The sequence below is a fragment of the Anguilla rostrata genome, chromosome 8 (genome assembly GCF_018555375.3).
Source record: "Anguilla rostrata isolate EN2019 chromosome 8, ASM1855537v3, whole genome shotgun sequence".
NCBI classification, from domain to species: Eukaryota; Metazoa; Chordata; class Actinopteri; order Anguilliformes; family Anguillidae; genus Anguilla; species Anguilla rostrata.
Window position 1 is genome coordinate 23376646 of NC_057940.1, and position 20884 is coordinate 23397529.

Here is a 20884-nt window from a genome sequence, read left to right on the forward strand (position 1 = left end):
ATAACTGTCATGAGAATTTAATTCACAACACCGATAAAAGGCGATCTAATTTTAATAAACATGAAGGGGAAAGATGAGGGTGCAATACAAGGAGACCCCTGCCCCTTTCACCAACTCACCATTCACAAACTGTGATGAGTCCACTTCTTCATAGATGGCCGGATCCACTTTGATCACCTTAAAAGGGAGAGTAGAGTGGTAAAACATTAACACACACACACACAGACACACACAAATTGAAGGAGTATTATTCCTGGGAGGAGGGACACAACTAAAGGAGATATTGTACCTGGACTCTGCCAGAAGAATCAATCTTCTCCGCTTGAGATGCTAGGTCAAGCATCATTGCACCATAGTGGGCATCATAGTGTTTGTACAGACTTTTACTGCCTAGGGAAGAGGGATGTGCAAGGTCCTAAAAAGTAAATGCAGATGGTCATTCCCTCACGTCTGAGCTGCTGCAATGAGAATTAAAGACGTATCATCATATCATCTCTTCTGCAGAATACCGCAAAATCCTGAAAGGAATGCAAAGTCCTGCCAGAGTGTTTGACCTGGGCATTTTTTTAAATGAACCATTCCTTCACATCCAATGTTCCTAACCAGCATTTTGAGCTCAATCACATGTATAGAAAGAGCCCTGGGGGTTACTGAGGCACATTGGGATATCAGATTGAAGCGCTGGTCCCTACTCCACTCACCAGGTAGTTGAAGACATGGTCAAAACCAATAATGTGAGCAATGACCAGAGGCTCTCGCACACTCTTCTTGCAGAGCAGACACAAGTATCCACCAAACTTGTTGCTGTCCGTCCTTTTATACCCCACTAGGAAATTCATTCCTGTGGAATTCAGTCACCACAGCATCATAACATTGGACAACAGCTGAACAAAATTTTGTGTTCTATGAATGTCTTCTTGAAGCTGGCTAGACTTACCAATCAAGGGGTATTTCCGGCTTGGGTTACTATGGTACTGCTCCAATTTTATCCACCTCCTAACTACAAATCAGACAAATGTAAAAAGAGACACATACAAAAGTCAGAAGCTACTGGAGGTACAGTAAGGTGTACTGGACCACATTATGGGTGGAACAACCATGAGCTGACGATCACTGATGAATTTCAGCCAGTCTTTGAAATCTTTGGGCATACAACACTGCCATCCATCCACAACAAGTCCAAGGCAAAATAGTTACAAATTAATTTCACACATGCTTTATTTTAATTACATAAGGAACAGCTTTAAATTACATTTTAAATAAATATTAATTTAAAAATCTGACAACAAAATTAGATAAAATACTTCAGTGTATTCCTGCGATTAATGTAGCAGGTGCAACAGCAAATGTTTCTTTTACACTATTTGCATTCAGCATGTATCTGCAAGGTAAAATTTTGGCTATTCTAGCCAAATTCCAGGATTGGGGTCATAAAGATCAGAAGGCTTGAAAACACAGCCGAAAAGACAATTGCCCTGCAATATGGAGATTTCCCTGGGACAGTCTCGGGACCTTATCACCCCACCGGCACTAATGTGGTCACCCAGTGCGTCAGTTCCTTTATCTTTAGTCAAAAACTTAGTGTTAAAACCACTGACAGAAAACAAGCCTTGGGAACTCTGCCAACCATGCATAAAACTCAGAGAATAGCATTCTTTAGAGAACAGCAGAATGCTCTCCATGATGACATGAATTAAAGTATAATGGATTGAAGTCTCTGGTTGTCAGGGTTATTTCTTCAACAGCCATGAAAGCAGGCCACTTCTGAGAAGATTCACCACGGTTCCAAATGTTCTCCATTTGAAGATAATGGCTCTCACCGTGGTTTGGTGGAGTCCCAGAGCCTTAGAAATGGCTTTGTAACCACTTCCAGACTGATATTTCAATAATTGCTTTTCAATAAGGTGAATTGGTTGATTGGGCAACTAAGGAGGGAATTACAGTTTTCATATAGGTGGTTATCATTTAAAGTATGTGTTTTGCATTTACTCCAGGTTCCCTATGCCTAATGTTACATATTGTTTAAAGATCCGAAACCATTCAGTGAGACATATGCAATGATAGAGGAAGTGGGCAAGTACTTTTTCCACAGCACCGTATACAGCGAGATATAGCTTGCTCAAGAGAAGAACGGTAGAGTGCTTACCTGGGAATCAAACCTGCAACCTTTGGGTTACAACCCCAGTTCCCTACCCATTACCACAGTGCAGCCCAAATGTATGGGCAAATGCTACAGTAACTAGCCTGACACCACTGGAGTGAGCAAAAGGGTAATTCCAAACTTACCTCTGAGCCTCTCCTTCAGCTCCTCTTCCTGGCACAGTTCCCTCATGGCTATTCGTTGACAGGTAAGACACAGGACGACAGGGGAAATTTTGCAATAAAGGACAAGACAGAAGATAAAATGTTCAAAGACTGCAGCACCTATCTTTCCCAGGTGGGGCTCCATTTGCATTAAAATGCTATAGAACTTTAGATCAAGATCTTTTTGACTGCAAGTTCTTCCCTTAAAGGGACTAGACTGGATGCTTTGGAAATCAGAACAATGATGTTATTGAACTCACAAATTTAGATTTTAGTTGTACTTCATAGTTACATATGGTTCTGTTCCGTAAAATTCACAGAAAAATCACTTGCACTTAAATGGTCTTAAACGTCCACAAAACACACTAAGTGGTAAAATGGCAACTGCTCTCCTTTGATGCAAACAGACTAAAGCCAGCATATCTAGCGGAGAAAATAAGAGGCGGGAGGAAGCAGCACTTACCTGGTATGTACGGTGTCACTTGCATACGGTTAAACCACTTCTGTGGCATGTCAAGCAGCTGTTTGTGAAATAAAAAAGGATCCAAATCCAAAGGCAAGCTTGACAAATTCATTAGTATGGCAGAAACAAACAGTACAAGGTATTTGCTTGATGTGTCAAATAGATGTCTGGCTTCCCAAATAACTTTTACAAAACTTATGGACAAGTGTACAATTTTCAATGAACAGTCTAGTTACTACTTTGACATGCCAATCGTTTCAATACTGTTCGGACACATTTTCAGTCTTCCGCAAATACACTTGTTCATGGGCAACAGAAAACAAAGAACAGTTCCCCTTTTTTAATATTGTGGTAATCTTTAAATTGTTTAGGAAACTGGGGCATATAGATCCCTTTCCATTCATTTTCAGATCGTGAATACTTTCTGATTTCCAGGGACAATGGAACCGACTCCAGCTGCTATAAGCCCTACCTGCAGCGTGGGAACCGACTCCAGCTGCTATAAGCCCTACCTGCAGCGTGGGAACCGACTCCAGCTGCTATAAGCCCTACCTGCAGCGTGGGAACCGACTCCAGCTGCTATAAGCCCTACCTGCAGCATGGGAACCGTGACCCAATACAGGACTGCGTACTTACCTGCAGCATGCCCATTCCCTGCTCCTTCTCCACAGCTTGCACCTGTGGCTCCAAAATAGACAGCATGTTCTGGGATGGAATCCAGCCAAAATGGAGCCGCTCTGGATCCATGAACGCCTGCCAACAATAACAATGAATCTTTATCTTTTGCATTAAGACTAAGTACAAAGCATTTGGCCCATTCCTAATTTCCTCTTATTTGTCACACTGAACATGCCACACTGAATGGTTTCAGATGTTTAGAATAATTGCAATATTAGACAAAGGGAACCCAAGTAAGCACAAAACACGTTTTTTAAATGATCATTTCATTTATTTAATGTCACATATCACCATGTGAAAAAGTAATTGCCCCTTTAATAGCATCACCTTTAGCATAACTGTAACCAACCACTTCCTATATTTTGATATTGCTGTGGAGGAATTTTAGCCCACTGCTCACCAAAGCAAAGAAGTAATGATCAGAGGAGATCAGGTGTGCCATGATGACTTTGCTGGTGCACTTGTCCTGACAGATGTGGCACAGGTAGATGGGTGGCTTTGCGGTCTGTGTGTCAATGCAGGCTGTTACTAGATGGAGTCCTGGAAAGGAGAAATGAGGCATCCTAAATAACTTGGATTACTACATGGACAAGCAGACTTGGGTCGGTATAAAAAAAGCTCTTAAGAGGCAATTCCTCAGTAGGGTTGGGCGATGGGACAAATACGTCAGGAACTGGATTTTGTTTTTGTTTTTTTTGCTGCTACCAGCAGCTAGTATAAACCACAATGTGGGTCTGTCGGTCACTGTAGGTCAGGTCCACAATGCTGAACCACACGTGCAAATATTGTGAAAATACACAGTACTCCATTGACATTGCCAATTGGGGGAGATGCCGCTATGTAATCCACAGTTTGTGCATGTTTGGACTAAAAAAAGTTTTTAATTTTAAAACACAGCTGGCAGTTTCACCTGAGTGACGGTGATTGTAGCAACTTAGTCTAGAATCTAGAACATTTAGGGCAGGTTTTCAGCATTTCAGTCCACTTACCAATTATTGGATCGTTCTTATGCGGATTCACAACGTGTTCATACACCACTATCTGCGGCACAGGCACTGTGAACAAGATTAAGGAAATGGGGAGATTTTAACTTCAGGGAATTTTAGCGGTGACCTGTAACACCCATGTAGACAACCCCGCAACATTAATCTGAGCATCCACTCAAGTCTTGGAACATACATGGAAATAAAGTCAGTCTGCAACTGAAGACTGAATAGACCAGCATGGACCTGATTCTGTTCTTTTCAGTGTTTAACAGTGGGGTTTAAGTCACGTCCTCCAGGTACTCCTCTTATGCTCCTTCCATCATGCCCCCCCCCCTCCCCCAGATAAACCAGACACACCAATAAGCCTACCTGCTGAAGCACGGTGCAGCTCTTCATAACCATCAAAGGGATAAAAAAAGGGGAAGAAATGTGTTAAATATACATTCAAGAAATATTAGCACTTGGAAATTAATGTCAGTTAAATACTTTTTTTTATTTTTTTATTTTTTAAATCAAGATTCTGTGTACAGTACAAATGGACCGCATTAGATTTTATAATCAATGATATAACCGTGTGACATAGGAGTAGCATATCCACATACTTTTAGCTGAGCTGACTATTTCATACTGGTTTACAACAAAAAATAAAATAAAAATAAATAAATAAAAGCTGCACCAACCAACACCCACCTTGCCATCTGCTCAACTTCCCTGCTAGGACTAAAATAAAGGACACTGGGCAAAAACCCTGACAGTACCTGCTTGAAATAGGCATTCCACTCTCTTGTGCAGAAACAGGACAGATCACCCAAAAAACAAGACATGAAATTTAAATTTAGTGAGACGTACACATGGGCAACATAAAAATACAAATGCACAGAAAGCCACTGTGTGTGTGCGTGCATATAAACATGTGTATGGCATACACCTGCATGTGTTCCAAGTATACACTTTTTTCTACAAAAAGGAAAAAGTTATGAACGATCATCTAATACTAGAATACAAAACCCATTAGGGGGGAGAACAGCCGGAAAGGTACCCGCTTGTGCTTGACTCCGCGCACGTGCTTTTTGTAATCCAACATGCTGAAATAACAGGCTCCTGGGCTGCAGACCTGCAGGAGAGGAAACTCCAAACTAAAGGGCCAAGCATGACCAACACACATGACTAAACGAGCAGAACATTTCTGCACCCCATGGCCCAATCCCCTCAGCCTGTGCCAAGGGGTGCCAGTGTGCACATTGCTACATTTTCCCCTTCACAACTAAAGTTAATAGTAAACTGTTAAAAAAAATTAAGAATCTGCCCTTGGATAACCACATATCCCATCAGTTGCTTATTATAATATGTAAGGCTATCTGTGGACTGCTGCACCATTTCAGCTTCTTGTGGAAGCAAGGGGGGGGGGGGGGGAAAAAAAAAAAAAAAAAAAAAAAACCCACAACACACCTGGCATGAAATTCTTCCATGGCTTAAAGCGGTCCTTGGACCTGCAGAGAGCAACAGACAAAAATAACAAATCTCTCACACATACTTAAGGGGGAAAATAATTAAGCAACCTCCGCTAAGTTTTACAGAGTGAAGACTGGTTTGTTTTGTTTAAATTACACAGAAGAGTAAACTTGCGCAGAGGGTTCTGTCATTTTTTTACAGAAATGCAAACAATCGATCATGGTTCACCAGCCACCAAACTTACAAAATCTTTAGAACAAACAATACATAGGCCAAACCATTCCTGATGTATAATACATGAAGTGCATCTAATCAAGAAAATCCCGTAAAATTTAAGTTACGTTTGTTCATCTCTGCTTACCAGTGCTTGCAGGTGCCGAGCTCTTTTCAGAATCTTGGACAGGGTCCAGCACAGCTGTGTGGCTTTGGGTCACCCCTTTTGAATAGACTGAAAAGAACAGATTCCACTCATTGAAAGATCCAGTGTTTTGAGGCATGTAAAAGTGTCCCTCTGGGTAGCTGTCCATGTTGGCTATGCACTTGTGGGAGATAAGATCCCTTGAGTTCCCGGTTCTTTGGGAGGAGTCGTGAATTCAAACTTTGTGAAATCAAGAGGAAGCCATTCCAAAGTTCAACACAATTTATTATGGATCTGAGAGGAATCTTTGGCAGAGAGAGGGGATCCATGTCTAAGTGCTGTAAATTTCACTTTTATACATTCAAGGATAAGGGCATGTTCTTTTGCCGTTCTGACCGAAAGTGCATGTGCAGATGGCTAGTTACTTTTGACCAAGTTTAAGGGTCAGCTATAGTGCGTCATAAGGCCACTGTTTTAGAGACAGCAACTGATAATCGCGCCGTGTTTACAAAACAATCTGTCACATGCACAACAATCTTGGAGCACGCTTACTCTCCACATTCCACAACACTTGCTTTGCATAACAAAGAATCTCTTTGAATATATTTAAATAGAATTAGGTGTTTAAATCAATACACATTCCTTAGCACATACTATATTTGGATTTTTGATACCCGCAAGAGGTTGTGATGTGTCTTCAGGTCTCAGTAAGCACACAATTTGTATTTTATTTCACCTCTTGACTAGCTGTTTGTGTCAGGTCTAACTGGCAAAAGAACATTACCCACCAGTGACGTATGCCCTTGAGCGAGGAGAGATTCTCAGGCCAGGCCTGACACCTGATCAGAATAAAATGCCTGGCCAAAAAAAAAAATATATAATAAAATATATTAGATCAATATATTCCCTCAACACACTCACCTAGTCTCGGTCCAGGGGTTATACGGGGTAGAAGATCACTCTGATTTTGCTCTTGATGGACCACCTTCAGCAGGTCTAGGGCTGCAGGGAGGAATGGTCAAGTGTGTGTGAATGGAACACTCAACCCTGTAAGAATTTCTAAAATAAGTGTTGGTGCTGAAAATTAATATAATAGTCAGGAGGTCCTTTTGATGAAAAAAAATAATCTGGAAGTAGTACAGGTAGTCCACCTCCTCTTGTTTACATTTCAACAGATACATTTTATAGGCTGAAACAGTGCACAATTGGATATACAGCCTGCTAAAAGTATACAAGTTAGTACTTAATTAAATATTTATCATCACGTTCCATACCATAAAGGTCAAGATGACATTTGACAAGAAGCATGCCATTTCCATGCTTACCGTTGGCATAACTTCCAGTGTCGACTTCTGCAAAGTCTTCCGAGTCCAGTTCAATTTCCTTCAAAGTGGGATGCGCATCAGTTTACGCAATATTTGTTTGGCTGACAAGATGGGACAATTCATGATTTTTGCCTTCCCCCCTCCAAAAGTAGACACAGTAAAAATACTGTAATAACTGAGTTTCATCAGAGAACCAGGTTATTTTTTGGGGGGGAGGGGGGGAAATAACCTTCAGTAAGAATTCAGTCTCATCCCCATAAAAACACACCAAGTGTGGTATGCAGTTCCAGTCTGCACAGTACAAGAAAGAAACAGAAGCATTGTGATATGATCATCTATTGGTCTGTTGTGCGAGAACAGTCCTAATGGCAGGTGTTTCATACCTGGACTGCCCCCGAGGTGCTGATCTCCTGGGCCTGCCTGGCCAGATCCAGAATCAGTATGCTGAAATTCCCTCCATATCTGTAGCTGCTTTTCATACGCAATGTTAAGGGGTGTACACGATCCTTAGGAAGGACATTATGGAAGTTTAATGAAAAGTCTCATACATTTAATTGAATTTTTTTTTTTAACCCAACAAATTTCATGTCACTTTTCCCTGCCTCCAAGTACCTGGACGAGCACTGATGAATGAGTTCATAGATCGGAGCCATAGTTTAGATCTGAGCCAAATTGCAGCACTATAAATATTAAAAATTGTATTCTTAAAAAAGGTATAAACAATTCCGCAGCACTGCATACAAATCTCAAACTTAGCCAGGAAGCCTCACCTACCAATTTCCCAAAAACCAATCGATTGAAAGGAGTTAAATTAAATTCAGTCTCAGGTCGATATAGGTAAAATTTCATACACAAAAAAAATTGCATGCAATATGCAAGATTTCAATGCTCGCTACACAAATTATTCCCCTCCATCACTTTGCATTTTATAAGCTTGCAGTTTGCACATAAACAAGTTTCAGAACACTAAAATTTGATCACTTTTTTATTTTTAAAAACTTAGTTTATTTTATATATTTTTTAAAATCAACATCTGTTTTTATCTACACTCACCAGGTACCAGTAGACATGGTCAAAACTAATGATGTGAGCGATGCTCTGCAATTCTCGAACCCTCTTCTTGCAGAGCAGACACAGGTATCCACATGGCTTGCTGCTGGCCACACATCTATACTGCACCAGGAAACTCAGACCTGAGAAATTCAATAAAAAGCATGAGCATGCAGTTAGGAACCCAAGCTTTCCACGGAGCCTGGGACATGCAGGAAACTCATCACACAAACACTTTACAAGGAGAAGGTTTACTGTTTACTACTACTGTTTACTGGCCAGTGTGAGGATCAGTGAAACAAGTTTCCACCGTGGTAGCCCTCCACGCACTGGTCTTCTATTAGTATAAATACCCTCAAAGACCCTGACATGTCACACACGTCCCTCCTTATGTGGCCTGAGATGAGATTATCCATCTCCGTTTTGTTCACAAATACATGTCATTAAGTCTTGGGCCTTAGCATTTACCATTCTAAAGAACCGAACCGTAGACTGTTAAAAAAAGAAAAAAAGAAGTCGTCGCAGAAGTCTCAGCATGTGGTACAAAATGGAGCCAGAGACTGCGCAGTAGGGAAAAGGGGGGACCCTTATATGGTCTTGTAGTTCGGGCTGGATCCGGCTTGTCCACGAAGCACTGTCGTGATAAAATCAGGCCTGAGTTTGAACCAGGGCCTTTTCTGTGATTATTTGCAGAAATGGCTGGAACTAGAAGAGGAGGAAGAACCACCGCTGGATGGAGCCAGGCAGGAGGCAGAGGCAGAGGTCATGAAAGGGACAGCCTGCACGCCTCAAGGAGAAACAGTGAGGGGGGCCAGAGTAAAAACAAAGATTCAACCGCAAGGGGAAAAAATAAAGAAAGATGATATTAGACCAGCTAATGCATCAGTAATAAATGAATGTATTAGTGTTTAGTAGGAATGTCTTTCCAAAAACGATGCGAGAAAAAAAAAAAAAAAATTAAAAAAAAACAGTCAGGAGACCCTTTTGATGTTGATGTACAAGTACAGTCTTCAAAAATATAAAAAAGGCCAATACATGAGCTTATATTGTTTTTCAGAGACAAAGATCTGTTGGTCCAGCCTGAGATTCATTCACTCATCATATGCAGAACTTCCATTTTTTTCCAAATAACTTGAGATAAGGTCTGTTTGAATTCCGTTTAACTTTTAAATGTGCGCAGATCTCACAGGAACTCAAAGATGTTATCGATTATCCGTGAAGGATATTTTCCATGATGTTGGAGTTAGCTGTACTAACCCAGTAAAGGGTGAGTCCTTGATGGATTTCTGAGGTATTCCTGTACAGTCATCCTTTCTGGTCGATGAACTGCAAAGAAAAATAAATTATATATACACAGCTGAACTCAAACATCAACTGGGACAACTTCCGTATTCTGCTTGATTGCAACTCAAATGAGACTACCTTACATTGGGCTGTTCAGGTGGGGAGGCCTTGCTCTGAACACAGATTCAAGCAAGTTTCAGGTGGCATGCCCGATTCTACACTTGGAATTAGCCATACCAAATCAGCTACGCAAGTAGACAGGAGAGTGAAGTGATACGCAACCTGGATTACACATCCCACAAAAAAAAGCAATGGGGAACAGCCTTTTGACCATAAACCCCAACCAATGAGACTGACCTCTGCACATCTCTTTCAGTTCGTCTGAGCAGGGGAGCTCCTTCATTGCTGGTGTAGAGGGAATAGGAAGGACAGTATCAGCAATCTCAAACAGTCTTAAGGATCCACTTGTGATAGACCTTAGGCCAATTAGGCAGCTGATACAATAGGGGTTAACAGCAGAAAAGCCAGCTGTACTTCAAAAAGTACCACTACTTCAACCTGGAATAATGGTATACATGACAACAAGAATACAATATGCTCACTTTCAGACCAGCTTGTTCCCAAGTTGAGCCAAGAACGGTCGGAAATTACTTTAAAATAGCAAGAGATGAAGCATGTGCAAAGCAAACACCAAAAGGCAGTAACGGTGAAGTCACACTATACGCGGCGACTACCGCCTGTCGCTGCGCCGCGTCCCCTCAATCGGCTGTTTGTGGGCGTGTCACCTATATTTCACAGACAGTTGTGTTCGTTAAATGTTGACCAGGTTTAATATCGTGTTTCATATTCATTGTCCTGTCTGAATAAAAATAATTTTTGCAGTAACCTAGATCTGAAAGATGTTAGTCAGCTGCCTAGCTAGGCTGTTTAATGTCTAGCTAGTGAGTAACAACCAACAACAAAAACATTGTCTGGCTAATTAGCCAGACAATGCCTTCAAAGTTATATCTGGTTAGCTAGCTAGGTGGCTGGTAGAAATGAACAACTAGCAACTAATACATTAGGAAGATCTTTTTTGTTATTGTTTGTTGTTACTAACTATAGCTAGACATTAGACAGCCTAGCTAGGCAGCTTATTAACATTTTTCAGAGCTAGGTTACTGCAAAATTATTTTTATTCAGACTGGACAGTGATAGTAGCTAACGGCGATAACTACATTGCAGAGCCACCGACAATTTCAGAGACTTTTCTCCACGCTGCGTTCCTCTTATCAATGTCTCTGTAGGAGATTTTATTAAGTCGGAAAACCCGATACGGAAATTACGAGTTAGGTCCTCCATTGTGGAACGACAGAATGTGGAACTAAAATTATAAAAAAATAGGGACAGTTTACTTGACGGATCATTAGATCAAATCAGATTGGTTACCGCGACGCGGCGAGGGGGTCAAAGTTGAATTTTTGCCACCTCCCCCGCGGCCTCGCCGCGCCACCGGCAATCCCAACATGCATTGCGGGGTCTGGCCGCCACCTCTCATTCAAAGTGAATGGAGGCGGCGCGGCCGCGCGGGGGGCCGCACAGGGGGGCCGCGTATGGTGTGGCTTCACCGTAAGACTGTTGCTTTTCAGAAAGAAAAAAAAGAAAAGAAAAAAAACTAGTTCTAAGGAGATAACAGCTTGGTTTGTGAACTTTGAGAAATCAGATTTTAAGTTATTTTTAATTTTTTTTAAACAGAATCACAAGCATCAATTCCAATAACAATTCCAACATCGGTATCAAAAGACATGCAAAAGCAACAACTGGAGACACTGCCCCGCTTACAAGAGGAGAAACTCACACTTACTCTGGAAATAAGGCATCGTTTTAATATTTTCAAACACTTTCTTTGGCATATCAATCACCTATAAGTAAAGAAAAGAGCAGCAAAGCAGTTAAAATCACTTAATTGAAGGAAGTGAACTCAAACTCCCACATGGCTATACGAGTACCCAGGCACCCCGATCTCCACAGCTCCGGCACTTACCGGGGCATCACAGTGGACCTATTAAGGATGGAAGTCCTGCCCAAATCCCACCAAGAGCCAGATTGCCAATCACGGATGTAAATATTACATTTGGTCAAATCCAAACCACCCATTTTTATGTTTTGTCAAAGTACAGATACTGTATATAGTGGTTGTGTGAATTCAATGCTCAAATAAAGATTAAGAAAATATGTGAAAGAGAAATTAACATAGCCATCCCCCAGACCTCAAACAGTCTATTTGTCTGTCTCAATGTCAGACAGGCCCTCTGTCCTTTCAAGAGTGGCCTTCTAGTGGTGACCCACTAACATCTACCCCAGTAGTGTAGTTACCCTGAGGACTCCAGGTCCCTGCTGCTCCTCCTCCTCCTCAGCCTTAACTTTCAGACCTGGGACCATCGCTGGGGGATGAAACCAGCCAAAACAGAGCCGCTCAGGATTCAGGCAGGCCTGGGAATGAACACACTGACTAACTATACACGCTTTTGTTTATAAATGAAAAGCACTATATTCACTGAACACAGTACAAACTGTAAAAAGAAAAATGAAGTAAAAGCACTCGCCACAATTACCAAAATTCATTAATAAAAGGTATCAGAGAGGAAGAAAAACAGAAAACGGGCAGAAGAGGGTGATGCTCACAAAGACGGAGAAGTAATGCTCCGTGGATTTCAGGTGCGATACGATGATGTCGCTCTGGCACTTTTCGTGGCAGGCATGGCACAGGTAGAAGGAAGGACCACTCCACTCTGTGCTGATGCACAGCGACACCAGCTGAAGACCTGTGGGCGGAAAAAGCTGCCTCAACCCCCTACACTCACTGGTGCGATGCACCAGTCATGCATAGCGCCCACGGTACAAGCCTCTGAAGGCAATGTTATGATCTGGGGTTGCTTCAATTGGTCAGGTTTAGGCACAGCAACATTATGTGGCAATAAAAAGAAGTCAGCTGAGTACCTGAATGTACTGAAAGACCAGGTTATCCCATCACTGGATTTTTTTCTTCCCTGATGGTACAGGCATATTCCAGGACGACAATGCCAAGATTCATAGGGCTCAAATTGTGAAAGAGTGGTTCTGGGAGCATGAGGAATCACTTTCACACATGAATTGGCCACCACAGAGTCCTGACCTTAACCCCACTGAAAGTCTTTGGGATGTGCTGGAGAAGACTTTACGGAGTGGTTAGACTCTCCCGTCGTCAATACAAGATCTCGGCCAAAAAATAATGCAATTCTGGATGGAAATAAATGTTGTGATGCTGCATGAGGTTGTCGAAACAATGCCACGACGAATGCATGCTGTAATCAAAGCTAAAGGCGGTCCAACGAAATAGTGTGCTTTTTTGTGACTTTTTTTTTTGCCAGGCAGTGTATTTGTGGGAGAAAAATCTGTTTTATATACATTTTGTTTATACGGAGTGCCAATGTTTCATCATGTGTGCTTGAAGCAATGTCTATGTGCCAAGACGTGCTTGAGCAGTAACGGTAAATTGTAGAAAAAAAGAACCTGCTCTGTCTAGGAAAGTGTGAAACAATCAATTTAGAGGAACCAAAAAACACACAAGCTGTTTGTTCTAAAGACATTCAAAAGGCACTAAGGCTTTCAAAAGTGCCATGAAATTGAGTTTGAATATTAGCTTTTGTAATTAGTTGTATTCAAATATAATTTGCCTATAATTCACAAAAATAAGCTGCTTATTGTCGGGCGCAATATGCACGTGAGGCTCCCTCTAAACTGGCCTACGCATTATTTTCCACAAGCGGGAAGTAGAATAGAGGACATCAGTGAACTTTAATACTAGGTTACTACATCTGGGGCCTCATTTATAAAACGTATTTTAGATCAACTGTGTGGCGCGTGCGTAGAAAATCACGTCAAAGTAGTGATTTATAAAATTTCAACGACTCGATTTGACTGTGGAAACGGTCGTGGCTCTACGTCAGGTCTTCACTTGACGTATGCACGCAAGTTAATTTTATAAATGAGCCCCCTGCAGTTTCTATAGCCTAATGCATAAATGAATAAAGCACTTTCTCGTGGATGTAATTTGCCACAAATTACGGCATTTATTAATCCTAGGGAAAAGATTGTTCATAGGAAATTTAATCAAAATCTTCAGAAAAGAAAGGAAACATAGCCTGCCATGGGAACATTATTTAGCCTAAATTGTTAGCTGACCAGATCTGTTGAACGAAGTGAAAAAAGAGACTGGCTCGCGAGGCTAGCTGACCAGTAACGTTAGGTGTCCATGGAGCTAAAAGTATCACCGGAGGTTATTGGCAAGGAAAACCAGACGATCCACTTGCCCTGGGTCGAGGGCAGAACGTTTTTTGTTGAGGAAGTAACATTAGCACAGGAAATGAACTTTGCATGCATGAACATGATTCGCCGCATGAAAAGTCTGCACAGACCTGCCAATATTTTGAGAACCACAAGATTCAGTGTAACGCTTAGTTCACATCCTTTCGCACCACTTCGCTTTGCCCACGACAGTCTGCCACACACACAGCTTATGGAAACGCAAGAAACCACAGTATCAACTGTAGAGAAAAAGCAAGAGAATGCAGAAGGCTTAAATAAACCACACTTACTCACTCAGCAGAGAACATTAATCAAATACTAACCATACACTTATTTTCAAACTGATAAACTGCTAATAAATGTGCTAGAAGACTAATATTTTACAGTGACCCCTATGTAGCCTGAATACAATGGAAAATTACAGGAGGTTGTGACTTGTATTCTTAATGGAAAATTACAGAATAGACACTGATATTTTTAAGGGAAAGTTGGGGTAACTTTCCACAATGACATTATCACCCAAGAACAGAAAATCATTGTGGTGCCAAGAAGGTCAGGTAGACCCAAGAACAGGAAATCATTGTGGTGCCAAGAAGGACAGATGGTATTTTAAGGAATGTGTTAGGGGGAGTTGTGGGGTGCACAGTGTATAAAATGAATGTAAAACTGACAATCGAGGTTCAATTCTGCAGAATTGATCCAGCTTTATGCACCTGTGCAAATAGTCTAACTTTTCTGAAGAGCTTGCTGCTGTGGTGTCTTTTCTCTCGTGAAGTTGTTTTCTACAAATTAAAGATTGGACTTTGTCGGTTCCTAGACACGACACTTGCAAGTCAAAAGTTTGAGTACACCTGCTTAAAACGTTTTTTCATGATTAATATTTCATTATATGATGTGTGCTTATACAAACTGAAGCATGGAAATAATTTATTTTGTATATTGTGACATATGTTTTCATTTTCAAGTATTCACAGAAACTTATGTTGTAATGTAACATAACCGTGTGCGCGATTCAGAGTTATAACAGGGAGTCTCCGCGGCGTTTGAGTTACTTCAGCTAAATTACTCCATCAGCTATTCACACCGTAGCCGTCTCGTAACGAGGCTAAATCGTATGCGAGCTACTACTACGGCTAACTATATACACAAATGTATCATTACCCCTTGAAATGCATCATGACGTAAAGTTACCGAACATGTTTTAACGTTTTATATGTTAACATTACGGTCACATCTTTGTGCTTGATTATTACTCCCCACTTCCCATTTTACCTCAGCAATGCAGCGTTACGCCTCGGTGGATAATAAAGTACCGCTGCGTCTCAGTGGATGTTGAGTGAGTGAGAGTCGGGGAGGGCTTACAGAACCACAAGCACAAGGTCGTAGCATCTGGTTAAATCCGAGGGATGTAGTTTAAATACCGAATAAACGTACGGTATTGTTTTGTACCGATTGATTGTTTTCCGTAATTAAATTACAATTTTTTTTTTTTTGCGTAGTTTCAGCTGGCATTTCGTACCTGCCTATTTTGACCAAGAATTGCGTGGTTGATACACAAAATTCGTGCAGGCTGGCAGGTCTGCCTGCATGTTAATTACAATACGCGGGATCCAAAACTAATATTCGAAAGCTCAAATTTAGTTTCGAACTTTAAAAAAAGTACCACTGAGTGTTTTCGGAGTTTACTCTCTTTAGCTGAATAAAGCAACTCTGATTGAATCCATCGCTGCCTCGTGGGCAGTCTGTTCTTTGTGAGAGAATTTTCACAACAGTAGACTGTACAACATGCAAACACAGGAAAGGACCCACAACACAGGAGCAATTCTCCTTCCTGGAAAACGTTTAACTTCAGAACAAAGTTGTCTTCCGCACAGGGCAGACAGAGCAAGCAGGGAGGTGTAGTGCGTCTACCTGGGCAATTGTAATGCTCACCGATAACTGGGTATGGCCTGGGATCTGACACACAGTCCAGTGTAAAATGTGGCAAATGCACTGCAAACAAGACATGAGGCCAGTTATTCCCATTCACAGACCATTCCACACTACAGCCACGCAATTAAAGTTCTCGTCTGATAGGACACTAAACACTAAGCTTAATGGCACTACACTTTGCACAAAAAGGCAGAAATGGGATACTCATATTTAATCGCCTTCTCACCTTGTCCATTGTGTGGAACTGAAATATGGAGATGGAACAAAGAGAAAGGAACGGTGAGTAACTTTCCTCTGTCAGCACAAATCACAGCATAATCAAACAATCTGATGCCATGTGCAATCAAACCACTCCAAATTCAGCACACCCACAGTCACACCCAATTTAGTCCCACAGACCCACTCAAAATTGAATAAATAAAAATCCATAAATTACCTGTCCGAAACGTCTCCGCCACTTGCTGAAGTTACAATCCAGGAAACACAAAAACAAATAAGACAAAACACTTAACTTTTAATCAAATGTCATTTTACCACAGACCTTAATGCCAGACTCCTTGTGCATTTGCCTTTTTTTGCAAAGCACCCCTGCATTCAGTAATGTAATAAAAGGAAACCTTAATTCCTAACCTTTTAGAAAACACACAATTAGGAGCAATATTAATATCCCTCCCCCCCCCCACCCCATGCCCCCGAACCCTGTTAGAGGGTTGCATTTCTCAACATCAAGGCTATGCATTTCCACTCCTCCAAATATTAGAACTAAAGTTACACCCTTACTTAGACTGAATACAATGAGACTGATACATTTGTAGACACCTTTCATCTCAAATGTTCTGGAGAAGTAAAATAATCCTTGATTAGAAATGTCACCATTCCAAGCAAGATTTGAGCAAATAAAAAAATTCATCTTAATACTTATATTTAGCCTATATTTAGTCTAAATGGATACAGCACAACTATTTATAAGCAAACAAAATTCTACAAAAGATCCTTGACAACTCGGGTAGCAGAAAACATACCTGCTGGTGCTCCTTGGTCCCTGCATGTTCTTTGTAGCATGAGAAGTTGTCAAATTCAAGAGTACAGTCCTGCAGAATACATAGACTGAAATTTATTTTCCCAGGGATACACCATGCTCTCAACAGCCCAAGCAACCCATAACCTTCAGGTTTTGAAGTCAGATTTCTTTACCACTTTCCCATAATGCCAAACATCCACTAATAGAGATGGATCGCAACATGGACCACACCCTGGATAAGAAACAGAATAAAAATTGAAAACAGCATATGATGGTCTGCAGTAGTTAGTCATAACATTAACTCACACAGCAAAGTAGTCTTGTTGGTTTCATGTCGGTTTCCTGTAGTTAGACGCAGTATTTGCATCAATTTCCTATAGCAGAAAGACTCTGCCCCAGTCCAACAACTTGGCTCCTTCATAAACAGTACTCTGAGTGGTTTAAAAAAAAAAAAAAAACAAAAAAAAAAAAATTAAACAAGATTCAAAAGCAGTACAGGATTTCTACACTAGTATGAATATTTCACTTTGTCTGAGGAGGAAAAACATACTTGGTTCACAATATGTAAAACAGACATGGATCGTTTAAATGCAATTATTCTCACTGCTATCATCTGGATGCTTAAATAAAAAATAAAAATAACTCATGCATGGGTAGACACAATCCTGTTATTTTTCGGGGGAAACGAAACTTAAGCGGACCTTTTGTGAACCGTATTACTGAGAAGAAAAGGGCAGACAATTTTTGAATGATGCATCAATTGTGGTTGGTAGAGTCATTTCTGTTATTCAGAAGGACCAGGCAGACACTGAAATACACTTGATATGTTTATGCATGCAGAAAGAGCACAGCACCAAACGCTGGAACATTCAATACTGCTCTAGGGGTTGGGTCAGGTTTATTCAGAACAAAATAAGCTCAACAACCAACCGTCTGTACAGCCCAACTTAGTGAAACAGTGTAGACAACAACGGCTTGGAATTTACAGTTTAATTGAAAATAATTATTTGTATAATAATATGACACTTAATCAGAGGAAATGATAACATCTGAAATACAACAGACTTCTTTTTATTTGGAATGGCCAAGTACCACACTGCCCTCCCATAGAATCAACACCCTTCATCACTTCAGTAGGTTTCACGGAAGAACAGTGAATCCTCTGAATTGTGAAGCCATCTTTTTTCTCTATATAGTTCACTGCAATCAATACTGCTGAAACCAATTATATATTACCCAAATGCTTTAAAAAAATAAAAAAAATTTTTTTAAAAACTAAAAAAAAACCATGCAGTGGTTTACCCGATCTATCCACGTGGTGGTAGTGCTTTGAGTGGATGCTGAGGAGATAGGAGCGTGGGTTGCACTGGAAAGTTTGGAGTGGAGAGTCAAGAGAAACTGCACGTTGGAATTTACAGAAGAACAAATGTGCTATCAGAGGGCTAATCAATCTCACAGTGTCGTGTCTAGGAATCGACAGAATTCAAAGTCCAATCTCTAATTTGTAGAAAACAACTTCGAGGGAAGTCACCACAGCAGCAAGCTCTTCAGAAAAGTCACTTTATTCGCACAGGTGCACAAAGCGGGGTCAACTCTGCAGAATTGAACCTCGATTGTCAGTTTTACATCCATTTTATACACTGTGCTCAACATAACTCCTCCTAAAACATTCCTTAAAACATCATCTGACCTTCTTGGCGCTACAATGATTTCCTGTTCTTAGGTTATAACATCATTGTGGAAAATTTACCCAAACTTTCCCTTAAAAATATTAGTCTTCATTCTGCAATTTTCCATTAAGAATACAAGTCATAGACTCCTGTAATTTTCCATTATATTCAGGTTACATAGGGGTCATCGTTTATTTCTAGCACATATTTATTAGCAGTTGATCCGTTTGAAAATATAGGTGTATACTTAATATTCGATTAATGTTCTCTTCTGAGTGAGAAAGTGTGGTTTAAGCCTTATTCCATAAGCTCAGCTGCAACTAACGATACAGGTTTATTGGATTACATATTGATTACATGAGTAAAGTCATACATGTGATGTACTTTTAGCATGAAGCATCGGGAGTTTGGAGGAACCAGTTTGATCAACACTGATGGGAATACCCTAACTTTGACATGTGATGTCATCACAATCATGTGGAATCCCAAAATTTTCCTACAACAGCAAGTGTTAGAATGGCCTTGGCTTCAAACGGTTTTGCCGATTTTAAGTGTTATAGAAGAGTCAACGCCCATTTAAGACTGTTCCTACCGTGAAACATTTGGCTTGCCATATCAGTGTTAAAACGAAGAGTTATTGCGAACGGCGTATGAGTGTTTAAGGAACTAATAAACCAAACTTTACTTAGTCGAGATGCTTGCCTCAACATAATGCAGTTGATTTGGAATTGGTCAGTTTTCCCCCCATTTGAGAAGATTTGCTGTAAAATGAAATTACCGTAGACCAACTACGAAAACTCGGTAAAAGCGGTCCCTCCCCACGATTAATGAACTTTCCATTCGTCCACATTATTTGGCTTTGTTTCAATAACTACTGGCATCCAAAAATCTAAAATGTGTCGTTCATTTTAGGAAACCTGCAGGAAAACTACACTTATTTGACGAAGCAGTCACGTTTCGGCAATTCCATAGCAGTCACAGGAATGGAGCCCCAAGCATTAGCCCGAACCTTAGCCGAATGTCTTCTAGTTATTTTAGTTACGACCACCTATGTAAGATGCAGCGAAACGAGAAGACTTACCCAAACGATGCAGCCAACAAAGTTAGGTAGATGGGAAGGACAGTTTGCCTTTATTTGCTAATTACAGCGAACGACAAAGTATTCAAATTAAAGATTAAAAATAAATATCTGAAGTTAGACGGTTAACAGTACTCTTGCCGTTTGCCTTCGTTCCTGATTAGCATTGCTGATTGCTGAACATTAGCATGCAGTTCGTTTCTCTCAGTCTTCGTACTAAAAACAAACTGAAGTTACGCATAGGCTACATCTACAGTGCAGCGTTTTTAAATTTATTTAAAGCCAGCCGTTAGCTGCTCAGTGAAATCAGCCAAAAGCCGTTCCCCTTCAGTACTCCTACACCACCACGCTAGAGTAGGTTCTGAACGTCTTCAAGCATGCATTTTTAGTTTGCGTGTACGAGGGGCAGTTATATATGATTGTCGTCCACGTGATTTTTTAGAGCAAGCTGTTGTAGAGCGGCTTTTTCAAATGATTGACGAGCCACAGTCGCATTGACCGATGGGGATTGAATCGAGGCGGAGCTTTTTCCATATAGAAATTCAGGCTGAAGACCTTCCTAGATAACCAACTTAGTTCACACTCAGCTGCTTTAGTCATTCCGAAGCTTGAATTCAAGCTGTCATAGAAGATTTACAGACGATTTGTTGACCTGAGAGGGCGATTTGTTGTTCTGACTCATTAAGTGAGTTTAGAGTCTTTTTACTCAGGTAACACAAGATAGCCTTAACTTGCAAGAAATGTTTTGAAAATAAATATTTATTTGAAAGGGACAGCACACATTGATCAACACCACTATTCTGTGATGTAAATGTGCCAGATTTAGCCAAAATGCTCATTTCCATCTGCTGCCCTGGGCAGGCTGATATTAACACATTGATAACAACGCAGACCAGACAAGAAGCCATAATAGCAGACACATTTTAGCTGGCACTACTTGCGCATGCATCCCACAAA

At 40.8% G+C, this 20884-nt stretch overlaps 1 protein-coding gene across 5 annotated transcripts in view; it reads right to left on the minus strand.

Annotated features, from left to right (window-relative positions):
- LOC135261141 (uncharacterized) overlaps positions 1 to 20360 on the minus strand; it is a 70832-nt gene extending 50472 nt beyond the window's left edge. For 4 of the 5 annotated variants that reach the window (XM_064347119.1, XM_064347120.1, XM_064347122.1 and 1 more), the window contains exons 1-29: positions 19931 to 20360; positions 17486 to 17610; positions 17181 to 17249; positions 16595 to 16619; positions 16385 to 16402; positions 16159 to 16218; positions 12565 to 12704; positions 12256 to 12372; positions 11744 to 11801; positions 10258 to 10305; positions 9874 to 9942; positions 8620 to 8759; positions 7950 to 8072; positions 7567 to 7624; positions 7163 to 7243; positions 6245 to 6331; positions 5881 to 5921; positions 5471 to 5545; positions 5190 to 5214; positions 4801 to 4821; positions 4435 to 4500; positions 3846 to 3985; positions 3404 to 3520; positions 2768 to 2825; positions 2287 to 2334; positions 938 to 1000; positions 702 to 841; positions 290 to 415; positions 120 to 177 (exon numbers count right to left, since the gene is read on the minus strand). In XM_064347119.1, the coding sequence (XP_064203189.1) occupies positions 120 to 177; positions 290 to 415; positions 702 to 841; positions 938 to 1000; positions 2287 to 2334; positions 2768 to 2825; positions 3404 to 3520; positions 3846 to 3985; positions 4435 to 4500; positions 4801 to 4821; positions 5190 to 5214; positions 5471 to 5545; positions 5881 to 5921; positions 6245 to 6331; positions 7163 to 7243; positions 7567 to 7624; positions 7950 to 8072; positions 8620 to 8759; positions 9874 to 9942; positions 10258 to 10305; positions 11744 to 11801; positions 12256 to 12372; positions 12565 to 12704; positions 16159 to 16218; positions 16385 to 16402; positions 16595 to 16619; positions 17181 to 17249; positions 17486 to 17512 (2098 nt within the window). In that variant the 5' untranslated portion in view covers positions 17513 to 17610; positions 19931 to 20360. Of the gene's footprint in view, positions 1 to 119; positions 178 to 289; positions 416 to 701; positions 842 to 937; positions 1001 to 2286; positions 2335 to 2767; positions 2826 to 3403; positions 3521 to 3845; positions 3986 to 4434; positions 4501 to 4800; positions 4822 to 5189; positions 5215 to 5470; positions 5546 to 5880; positions 5922 to 6244; positions 6332 to 7162; positions 7244 to 7566; positions 7625 to 7949; positions 8073 to 8619; positions 8760 to 9873; positions 9943 to 10257; positions 10306 to 11743; positions 11802 to 12255; positions 12373 to 12564; positions 12705 to 16158; positions 16219 to 16384; positions 16403 to 16594; positions 16620 to 17180; positions 17250 to 17485; positions 17611 to 18481; positions 18546 to 19930 lie in introns of all 5 variants that reach the window. The other variant, XM_064347118.1, reaches the window with a different exon arrangement.
- Positions 20361 to 20884: the final 524 nt, after the last annotated feature.